At 30.6% G+C, this 12,241-nt stretch overlaps 1 protein-coding gene across 4 annotated transcripts; it reads right to left on the bottom strand.

The window, feature by feature from the left end:
- Window positions 1-570: 570 nt before the first annotated feature.
- LOC104704034 (respiratory burst oxidase homolog protein F) lies at window positions 571-7,048 on the bottom strand. Of its 4 annotated transcripts, none has more exons than XR_015562727.1 (15): window positions 6,087-7,047; window positions 5,851-6,010; window positions 5,459-5,507; window positions 4,905-5,018; window positions 3,945-4,367; window positions 3,412-3,879; window positions 3,129-3,295; window positions 2,948-3,043; window positions 2,730-2,845; window positions 2,487-2,654; window positions 2,252-2,411; window positions 1,984-2,163; window positions 1,757-1,885; window positions 1,565-1,643; window positions 571-1,344 (listed from the first exon to the last, which is right to left on the bottom strand). XR_015562727.1 is itself a non-coding variant. In XM_087460149.1 (14 exons), the coding sequence occupies exons 1-14, from the start codon at window positions 6,745-6,747 to the stop codon at window positions 1,235-1,237; spliced, it is 2,832 nt and encodes a 943-aa protein (XP_087316275.1). In that variant the 5' UTR covers window positions 6,748-7,048; the 3' UTR covers window positions 571-1,234. The 4 variants fall into 4 exon arrangements, 1 of the variants encoding a protein (XP_087316275.1); XR_015562726.1 differs by having other exon boundaries at window positions 3,412-3,515; XR_015562728.1 differs by having other exon boundaries at window positions 976-1,344; window positions 3,412-3,854.
- Window positions 7,049-12,241: the final 5,193 nt, after the last annotated feature.

Genomic DNA, 12,241 nt, shown 5'->3' with positions numbered 1-12,241 from the left:
CTGTTCAATTAGTTAAGGCTTTGTTCTCGAAACAAGGTCCAACTCCTGCTGAGTCCTTTACTGTAACTATAGAATTAGTTCATTTCCCCACATAGACGACCATTGGACCCCAATTATGATTATATGGGTCATAGACTAAACTTATATGTGACCACATTAATTCTATTGGCCCTTGATTATTTTGATCTTTCGAAAATGTGTGTTTAGTGCCCATTTGGTTGATTAGCAAATTCATATTTTGCTTCATCTGACAAATGTTCCAACTTTGAAATAAAAATGGTATTTAGTCACTATTTACATGAGCGAGATAGTGCGCATGTCTAGTAGTAAACTTGCTAACGATCGGTGATGAATATCCGACGTCTATAGTGAGTTGCTACTAAAACGGTACAAGACTAACTAAAATGGTAAAACACCTGTTTTATATCTTACCATTCTCATTTTCTTTTTTTCTTTTTTTAACTCTATAATTCATTACTTTTCATTCATACCACTATTTTTTTTTTTACCCGTATTGTATCACTAATTCATTCATATAGGATTGTTTGTCTTGTTTTCAATGGAGACAAATAGAAACAATCAAATTTTTATGCTTTGTACACCTTACTTACATAATGATAAAAATACTGTGTTCCCCCTTATTTCCCAAATATCCTCCCAAGATTCTAGAAACTATAGTCTCTCTTTCACCGACTCCACTAAAGTTATACAAGAGCATAAACAATTCATTATAAGATAGCAAAAAGAATCCCCCAAAAAAAAGTGTCATCTTCCTAATCACATGGACCTTATCAACGCATTATTAGCTTTCCGTCCATTCTCTTCCCTGCAGCTGTATTGCACTTCCTCTACAGTCGAAACCGACGTCGTATTGTAGTCTCCTTCCCTCACCAAACCTCTCACCTCTCTCTTCTAGAATCTCCTCTCATTGGCTTGCTATACAAGAAATTGTAAAAAAAAAAAGACCCTAAAATATAACTTTAACATTTTCTATACGCTTCTATCAAACTTCCCCCTTCTCCTTCTGTCTCATATATATTTACATGTATGCCTCGGTGTATATAAATCTAGAACGTGTGGAAATTAAACGTTAACACACTCACTTTTGACAGTGTGTTAAACGTTTAATCACTTTGAATTACCAGTGTAAAGAGATTGCTTTTATACTATAAGTGGCTAAATGTGAGATATTAAAGAATCTAGGAGGGCTTTTTGGCTTCTTCCTTATTGTCTTTTAGAAATGCTCCTTGTGAAACTCAAACTTGGTTGAACCTTTTTGGTTGAATGTGTTGCAGAGTTTGCTAAGCTCTTTGCCTAAAACCGGTACCCCACAATAAAACACTCCTGCAAAAAAATCATAGATTTAAGAATCATTTCTATGGAAACTCGAATTTTTGATTGTGATAGAAAATGAAAGCATTAAAGCATGAACATGAAACTTATTGCCCACGGAATACGGATACAGAAAATGAAACGGAACTGTGGGGACTAAAATAATTGACTCCTGAAAGATAATTTTACTTTTTGTGAAGATTAGAAATGTATGGAGTTTAGTGATTGTTACCTATCCTTGCATTGCAGTGCTTGGAACTTAGCTTAGTGAGAACCTTCTTCCAATTGGGTCTTGCAAAGTGTGTTCTGACCTGAAAAAAAAAATATGAAGATTTTCAAAGATTTGGAGTTGTGTGGGGATACATTTTAGAATATTCAAAAGAATCATGACTTCTGTTTTGGTTAAAAGAAGAAAGTTACGTACCCTAGTGCCAGAGACAATGTCGACTCCGTTCTTGGCATGGTTAAGAGCTTGAACCATTGTAATGAGAGCAGAACGAGCATCACCTTCTTCATATACACTTGTCAAATAGTTATGCATCTCTATCACACCCTGTTCCACAAAAAAAAAAAAAAAAAAATCGATTCTCTAAGTTGAATCTTCTTGGAAAAATTGGTTTTGTCAAAAATGTTTTGAGTTTGGTTGTTTACCCGTTGGTCAAGTTCTGCAACTTCATTCATGACACCTTTGAACCAATCAAAAGAGCCTTGTTCTCTTGTGACCCAGTAGAAGTAAGCATTTGTGGTTTTTAGCAATTTCTTTCGTCTTGGTGTATCACCGTTGCTTCCTGTGCTGTGTTCTGATGATCTACTGAAATCCGAGATCGAATCCTAGAGATGTAAAAACATATATCAAACTCACATCTTTTACTAATTTTTTGGACAAATGAGAAAAAGGTTTGAGGTTTTTGTTTATTACCGCATGTTCTTCCATTTTAACAATGTTGTTAAGCAAATCTTTCAAGATACTGATAAATGGAGTCGCACCAATGCCAAGACCAACTAATAAGAGAACATCATATTTCCTATAGTCTTGTGCTGGTGCACCGTATGGTCCATCTATCAATAGCTTTGGCAAACTGAAACAACATTTACTAAACATATCAGCATTTGGTTAATTTATAAGGTATTTAGTTTTTGTCTTTTTGTTATACCTTTGCTTTGTTGTTTCGTCAGCTCTAAGAAGTCCACTTTTTCCGGCAACTGGTGGTTCACAAACTTCAGAGAACACTCTTTTGAGTTCTTGTGTCCAATCTCCGAGTTGTCTAATGTGAATGCTGAGATAATCATCTTCAGGTGCTGAAGTAATTGAGAATGGATGCCTAAATCGACGATTACAATTTAGTAAGAACCATTGTTTTATTTGATTAGTATCACAAACAGAGGAATTTTTTTACCATTCGAAGGGCGAAACTGCAGGACACTGGACGAACATGTATTGCCCGCTTTTGTAACGAAATTGAGTTGGTTTCGACATTTGCAGCGTTAGAACATTACCCGGATATATAGCAACCTAAAACAAAACAAAATCAAAAGATGTTAGCTTCTTCTACAAGGCAATGAGTAAAAATAATGAAAACAGAGTCCTCTGTTTTGGTATCTTTTTACTACATACCTTAAGAAGTCGAACAGAATAAGAACCAGAACGGAAGTATCTAAGTGTTCTTTCTCCACCATAGAGTAAAACTGGTACTGCAAGATACATCCATGTCTGCAAAAAAACAACATCTCAAAAAATCAAAATCAAGATTACATATTGGTCAACAAGTAAGGAGCTAAGAATGACAGAGACTTACCGTGTGAACATACCAAGGCTTGGCGAAATAGAGGAAGATACCGTGAAGGATAAGCAAGATATAGACAATGACGAACAAATGATGCGAATACCAAAAGGCGTTAAAACCAGTAAGTCGATCAAATGGTTTAGGAAGCTTGACGAGGTTACGCCTAAACCATCTTGTTGCTAATGTGAATGAAATAATCATCAAAATGACCATCAAGATCCCTGTTATCCCTTCAGGACCCTTAACGAGGTCGAAGTATGTTGGTTTTTTCGTTTGAAAGTAATGAAACAGATACCGATTGTAATCGTATTCCGTGGCTCTAACGATTCTAGGGAAATCACAAGCAAGATGGTTTCCAACGTGAAGGATCACACCTACTACTATGGCTCCAGCAATTGTCTTCACATAACAAAAAAAAAAAAACAGCAGTGAGTTAATTTTATGAGGTTTTCTTTTAACTGCAAAATTGAGATAAGTAAAAAGATCAAAGTGAACAAAAAGTTCAGTTCTAATTCGGTATAAACTTGTTTATTCACTTTTCTTTTGTAGCAAATAAATGTAAGAAATGAGAGAAAAAAAAAAAAAAAGAGAAAGCGAAGTAGCTGTTTAGCTGTCATGTCAACGTTCAAGTGCGTGCACAAAGGATATGAGGCCCACAACATTCTCAGCTTTTTCGACAGCACATTGCGTTCGAAGAGGTTTTTGTATCCCATTCATTTAGTATTGGTTTTTTGACTTCTATTGAAGCACGAAAAGAAAGTTCCTATGGGACCCCAAAAAGTTACAAATCAAAGAAACAAACAAAAGAGGTTAAAATAGTTCACTAACCTTGTGGAAGTTGATGTTATCATCAAAAGGAACGAAGCAAGAGAGTCTCGTGGATCTGAGCCAAGTAATGGTGTTTCTGCAAACCGGGAAAAGTATTAGAGCCATGTTGAATTTAAGTGTCTCAGCTGCTCCTTTTGCTGTGAGTAAGCAATAACCCATCACATGAAATGCATCTTTTTGCTTGTATTGGAAGAACTTCCACAAGAATAGTCCGATCATGATCAAGATCCATAAGGATAAAACCCATATCCTTTTCCAATTCTCTTGCATGCAGTAGACGAAATCCGAACTCATTCGATGTATTCGACTCTTTTTTCTTAACCCTTGAAGGTTTTGGCTTAATGCTTGGCTTGTATAGCTCAATGCTTGACTGTAATTGAGGTATGTGTCTTTTTGTAGAAGCAGAGTCTCTAGTTGCCATAGCTACACAAGAAAAAAAACAAAACAACACTAAAATCTATGAAATCTTTTGCCTTAATTAATCATAATCATAAAATGCTGATCAGTTAGATAAATATAACCATACAACAAGATAATAGCAGTCACATGTTTTGAAATATACTATTGTAACAACTTCACCTACCATTAAGTAATTGAAATAGAAGAGTAGAAATTGTATACTAAATTTGAGCTACTGAACAGAAGAATCTATACTTTTATAATGGACAACTATACTAGGTGTCAGCAAAATGAGATAAGAGTAGGAAAAAAGCAAAACATGAGATGGTTTAATGCAATAGTAATTTTATTTTTTTGGTCTATAACCTGTGAGGTCATTATATAAAAGAACTATTGAATTCTATTTTTGGGCGGCGGTGTAACATACTTTATTTCGTTTGTGTAACGAAAGTATTCTGCAATATCATATAATATTCACATCATGCAAGCACGGAAACAAAGCATGTGATGGTGGATTTTTGTAACATATTAAAGATTTTATACAGTGTATTCAAAACCAACCTCTATGTAGCCAAGTCTTTCAGGATCTAACTCTTCCATAATCAAAGCTGCATATTCCTCTGCTTGTTCCTTTAATCTTGAAAGCTTATTTGCAGATGCACTCAACATTATTATCTAAAAAATATTCAAAGAAAAAAACACACAAAATGTTAAGTAAACCATCTCTATTGTATCTTGTGTCACCGTCAAATATTAGATTATATATATAAAACAAGTTTATTATATAGTCAAAACCAATTAAAAAAATAACATAGTTCAACAGAAATGACAACTTAGTTATAGATAAGAATCTAAAACGAACATGGGTTAAAAAAATGAAGACAAGAAAAATCGCATTTTGGTTCTTTAGATTTTTTTATAATTTAGAGGAGTGGTTAGTATATCAGCATTTTCATAAGATTTAAGGTCACCAAATCCCCGCCTAACTTTGATTATAAATAAAAAAAACACTATTTTGACTACCAGTCCCTGTTTATACTATTTTATTTTTTTAAACTAACAATTTATGAATCAAAAAAATGACAAAACTGTTAAATAGCCAGCATTTAATTTACCTCCTTTACTTCCTCTTCTGTAATTCTCCCATCTTCATTCTTGTCCACTCTGTAAATTCCCAACAAATAACAGAAGATTTGTAAACACAGTAGATTTATAATAAATTATGTATTAATTATCTTCAATTAAAAGTCCAAGGTTTATACTATATAAAAATTAAAACATACGCATCGTCAGGGAACAATAATTTCTGCACACATGCAAATTACCATACTGTTTAATTATCATTATCATCATAATTAAGTAGACTGATCTGGAAGACGCTGAAAATATGGGATCGTTATATAGTAAAATCATTATAACAAGCTTTTACGTTCATCATTATTAGTATAGTAATTAAAAATTAACCATTAAGTTTAAGTAAACTTTTTTTTTTTTTTATGTTACGTACATGTCGAAGAAGATCTGGAGACGAGAATCAAAGCTTTCGTCGTTGATTTGTGACCAATACTCATAAAGCTCATCGTGATTGATCTTTTCAACTTTTAATCTTCTTCTTCTACTCAATGCATCGAACAGTTCCAATGCAAACTCCTTCGAATCTTTCATTCCTGTGTCAACAAATCAAGATTTAGAGTATATTCAAGAATCTCAAGATTATATATATAGAGTTTTTTTGTGTGTTACCTATGCATTGAGCGAAATCAGAACGATAGATGTAACCGTTTTTTTCGAGTTTATCGAAATTGGATTGAACATCGTTCCAACCATCAACGTTCTTTTTCTTATTGCTTATGAATCTCAAACCACGTAGAGCTCTTTGAGCACTAGACCGAGTCCGATCTAACTGAGCTCTTTGTTTCCGCAACGCTCGTGCTTCTAAAGCCGAGTTTACCAAACCACCACCACCAATACCGCCGTTTTGATTCGCGGCGGAAGTGGTGGTAGTGCCTGAAAAAGAACGAGACCACGAGAACCGTTTCAGTTCATGAGACAACTGTTTCGCCTTTGCCACAGCTTCAGCCTTAAGCTCTTGAGAGAATTGACGGAACCGGTTAGACGAAGTACGTTTCATCGTCGGAGATCTCGAGATGGAAACCGGAGTCATTGTTCCACCGGAAGCTTCGTCGGAGATCATATCGACGACGTTAATGGCCGTTGCCGGCTCGACGCTGCGGAGAACGATCGTGTCATCGTCTTGGAGATCGATGGTGACTTCGACGAACTCTTCGCCGCCGTTGGAGTATTCAGTTCCAGGTGAAGTTGACGCACTCCCGACGGCGGTTCTTCCGGCGGAGACTGAATCGAACGACCAACGGCGACGATCGTTCTTGGAGAACGGCCTCATAGATCCAAGAATCGTATGATAGGAGTTTTCAAAGTGTTGGGTGAAGAAGAATGATGATATTGTTGGAAGTATATACACGTAGCACCATATATATATATATATATATATATATATATCTAATATAAGTATAGGTAGGTGGAATCTTTGAAGAGAGGAGAGAGAGGTGGAGGATTCAAACGCGTCGTGGCTCAGTGGGAAAAGCCATTTTTCACGCGCTGTGAAGCTCTCTGCTTTATAGAGATGAAAAAGAGAGAGAGAGAGAGAGATCAACGATGATGGAGAGGATTGAATCGGACTTGGACAATTTGAAAATACTTTAGTTTATGATAGTTATATATTATTGGATTTTTGGTTTTGTTACACTTTATTTTTGTGAAAGTTTTTTGTTTGTTGAGTTGAGACAATTGAGAGTTTGAATATGTATACTAGTCAGACTATTGAATTATATATAAGTTCCTATATTGCTTTAAAAGCTTAGTCAAAAACTGGTTTAGTATATCTTTTGAAAAATTTCTCTATTTACAATGGAGAGATCAATTGAACCGGACTGAGGGAAAAAAGTTGACGTGTAATATACCTTAAAAAATATTTAACTTTATAATAGTAATATTATTGGATTTTTGGCTATATTACACTTTTCGTTTTGTGAGACTAAAATATATTTATTATAGTCATTTTATTTATTGGAGTGTTTTTTAGATAATGCTATGTTTATCTAAACATTTCTTATAGTAGTATAGTTTGCCGTTCAATAAGTGTAAAAAAGCTCAACATTTTGAGTTAATAAGAATGAAACTCATTAGTGTAATAAGCACTAAAATTGCCGATTCGTAATACGTTTATAATTGTCATAATTTTTGACCAAAAAAATTTGGATTTCAATTTCAAGCAAAACTGATCTGCATTTTAAAATTGATATACTACTTAGCAAACTGATCAAAATCATATAGAAATACTATGATAAGAAAATCATCGAATTAAACGTGAATGAATGTTCTTATACGAATATTTAAACGCCACTAAGCTTTAATCATATATATAAAAGTAAAGTTTTGGTCTCTCCTAGTTGATTTTCATTTAATACTTTTTATTTTTTTTTTATAATTTTTTTATTTGATTTCTAATTGTTTAATTGCTTTAAATAATATTTAAGATCCAATTAACACAATACATTTAATTCATACATTAAAATAAAATTATAACTGAAAATAAAATAAATTATGCATTAATCATATTCCACCGCTCAATATTATTCAAACACAATAAATAATATTTGTAACTCCAATAATTCTAAATGTAATCTTGCATCAATTTTTATCATATAAATAATCATTGTCTCATTCTCTCATATTGGCATTTTTTACTTTCTCATTTTCACATTCTCTCATTCTCTTCCACTTCTCTCATTTTCTTCCACAATTTCTCAAATCATTTTTTTTTTATGTTTTCAATTTCTTATTTTTGTTGTATGGGTTACAAAAAACCAAATGAAATATCATTGTAAATTTTTAATACTAAATTTTAATTTTAAAGACTACATAATATATATATATATATATATTTTACATTGTTTTTATATTTAAAGATTCATCTTCATTATCTAATTTGGATTATCATCTTATAAGTAATCATTCTCTCCTCCTCTCTCACCAATATCAAATATTGTTATATATAATATGTGTGGTAAGAGTTTGATTCTATATTTTAATTTAGAAAGTATTATATATAATTAACATTGTTTACAATTTTTATTTTATTTCTATAAAAATAAAATATTTCTTTTATATTTCTTGCCTTTCTAATCTATTCATATTTATTTTTAAAGTTTCCATAGCTAAATTTAAATTCACATATGTTGGTTTAAAAAAAAAATCAAGTTTATTTGAGAATCTGTTTTAAAAGGTTTATCTTCATTATCTATTTTAGATTATCATCTTATAAGTCATTATTTTAAAATACCATTTAACTAAATGCTCTAAAGATGAAACCATTAGTATGAAATCTAGCACTATAAATTATATTGATGAGTGAAAAACAAAACAAAAAACAAAAGTATTGAAGTTATTCTTGGGGTTTTAAAAAATCTTTAGATTGAAGTTCATATAATTTTTTTAAAAAAAAACTAATTTAGTTTGTCACTTCAAAAGTAATATTTTCAATTTGGAATATTATGTGTGAGTGTTGAGTTATATCAACAAAACAATCAAAAAGTGTAAGTTTAAATTTTGATTGAGCCACTTGGTATTCCTTTTCTTTTAAGTCAAAAATAAATTAAAATATTTATTTATAATTAACCCACTTTTAAAAGCATTTAACTCCATTTAACTCTACATTTAACTCAAATGTAACTCCTACCCAATAATTTTACATTCATTCCTCCAACTAATATATTTATCTTTCAAGAAAAAATGTTTTTGGTAAAATTTTAATATTTTTTTAATTATTTGAATTGCTTTAAACTTTGAAATGAGGAATATTCTATATACAATAATTTTATACGTATACTAAATTTTTTGATAATTTTATTTGATTCAATTTTACTATACTACAGTTTTATGTTTACATGGTCATTAAGAAAAAATCTTTAAATCAATGTTTAACCTCTATAAAACATGATCATAAACATAGATTCTCTCATATTAGGAAAATGTTTAAATTTCTATATTATTATTTATATTAATATAGCTAATCAATTTGTAATAATTTTTTGTAGAATTGGTTAATTTTTTATTTATAAAAAAGTTTATAAAATTTAAATTTTGTATAATAAATAACCATACCAAAAAATTGTTGATAGAAGTGTTATTTTGAGAAATTGCTATAAATTTTTTTGAAATTCATACATTAGTATAACTTTTTTGAGATTATATATTAGTAAAATAATATTTTAGTTTAAGAAAATTTAAGAAATATAATAAAAACTATTATGCCTACAACCACGCGTTGCGTGGACTAATTACCTAGTTCTTATAACATGTAAAGAAAAGCAACAATTCGGATATGTTAATTCCAAGTAATACCAAAGGAATATTTTAAATCTATAGTGATTGTGTGACTGTTGTTTCTCAGCAAGTCTACTTTGTTTCCTTTATCGTCCGACGCGTTTTTATCATAATTAACTAAAGTTGTGCTTGTTTGTGAACTGACGAGAGAAAAAACACGAAGGATGACTTTGAATATCATTTGTCGATGCAAGCGTTATTGTTGTTTTAAGTCCACGACTACAAATATTATTCTCACTTTTGAAAACAATCTATTTTGTAAAGAAGAACAAATCAAATTTGATAGCAGTGCATTTCGTAATTTCAGTGCTTCACTAATAGATTGATGTTAGTCTTAGATTAGATTGAAAATGTATCATGGGTCGTGCATCTTAAAACAAAAACTCCAAGTATGAAAGTCAATTGTGAAAAGATTTTGAATGTATTTTACCTAGTACTAAAATATGGTGTTATTTTATAAAGAGTAACCTTTTATATATTTAATTATTTAATGCATGAGTGATAAGAAATAATATTAAAGTATGTAATATCACACGTTAGAAAAAACACAAACAAACCTTATTTTTCCAGAGGTTTCATACTATCCATCCCATAACACCCTCTTTGATATAACTTTATACTTTAAATATGAAAAAAGAGCTGTAGAATTACCAAAAAAAAAAAAAAAAAAACTATCCAGCCGTGTATTTTGAAACTTTTGGTGTAAACCCATATAAGACCAAAGAAGAGTTAAACATAATATACTTGAAACATAAAAAATAAAGCCAAATCATATTTATATATTAACTTATAACAGTTTGTAACTCATTTTATTTGAAAGTAAAAATATCAAATCATCCAACAAAACCTTCTTTTATAGGAATTTGTATAATGATTATTATTAACTTTTACTATATATTTTCTTTTGTTAACCCGGATTTTTGATATATCAATTCATCCAAACACTTTTTTATAGTATTTTTTCTTTCTTAAGTAGTTAAGTTATTCATTTGACAATATTTTTTTTAATGAATCAACGGATCAACCTTACGAATATGTGGTGGATATATATGATGCACGTAGCTAGCGTATAAACCAAATATTCTCCAAGCGTAAAACTAGATTCCAATTCAAATATGGTTATACTTAAACATGTTATATTCATATCGGTTGAGTTATATATGTGTTTTTGAATTCCAAAATGATCATAGAAGATCGTTATATTATAAAGATATAAAACTATACACTGGTTATATATGTTCGAGGCTTCGAGCTAAATGCCAAGCTTGCGACGGCTAGTGTGACTTGACAAATTACGAAGAAAGATTTTTAAATTTCATTTTTAAATATTTGCAAGTAGGTTTTGATAAGAGTAATTACGTTAAAGCTTTAATTTCCCAACTAAATTTAATATCATATTAGTAGCTAGTTCCTTTTCTAAAAAACGTACATATTAGTAACTAGTTAGAATTGTTTAACATCTAAGCAATAAATCTATGGGTTAGTGCTTAGCTTAAATTAGAAGCACGTTTATTTCTCTAAGCTAGGGTCTACTTAAACAACTTATTTTCTGTTTTAGTCTAATGAATACGTATATATTTGTTCTAGTCATGTTGTCTATCCGATTTTTAGAAGACAAATGAATAAGAATAACTATTTACAAAGTTACAATTTGATATATCAAATTTATATTAATATAAATTTGATATATATGACATATATATGTATATATATGCCTGCAATGTTTCCACATCTTCATGCACTTACTACACTTGAGAACTTGTTTAAGAGTGCGACTTACCAACAAACTAATAGACATAGTAAACATTATAAACTTTGAAACGAAATATTTAATTCTTTCCTTTTAATATAAGGTGTTTTCTTGATGAAGTTTGTCTCCTTTCATTTCGTTAGTCTCCGGGAAATGCTTGCGTCTCAACCAAACTTATATATATTTGTTGATTATTGAACTGAACCAAAGCACGATATTTTGAAAACTATTTAATTGTGATGTTGTGTTCGACCCTATTTGATATTAAAAAAAAAATCTTCAGAAAAATAAAATTATTCTTATTTTATAACTCATATATACTAGAACTCGTGAGTACTAAACTTATCGCAAATGCTTTGGTAATATTTATAGTGATACATATCTCATACTAGAGTCCGGTAGCTTTAATATCACTTATACAAATTATTTCTTGATCTTAGCGTAAGTTCGAGAAAAATCTCGTAAAGAAGGACAAAGAATATGATGAATTATTATATGTCAACGGATCAAATATAACACGTATAATTTATAATTCACACACCCTTCTTTAACATATGAAAATCATGCATAATTCATTGGCATCTACAAACGCTTGAAAACGATAATATACTATTAGATGATAACATAAACACTCAATGCTCGTTAATATTCTATATATGTTTGTAAGATATTGTCAAATTAATTTGATGCAAAAGTCAAGCTTGATTCTAGATGCTATATAGACATAACTTAATTTTTTTCA

The sequence above is a fragment of the Camelina sativa genome, chromosome 7 (assembly GCF_030686135.1).
Source record: "Camelina sativa cultivar CO46 ecotype springtype chromosome 7, ASM3068613v1".
Taxonomy (NCBI): domain Eukaryota; kingdom Viridiplantae; phylum Streptophyta; class Magnoliopsida; order Brassicales; family Brassicaceae; genus Camelina; species Camelina sativa.
This window is presented reverse-complemented; position numbering and strand designations above follow the sequence as displayed.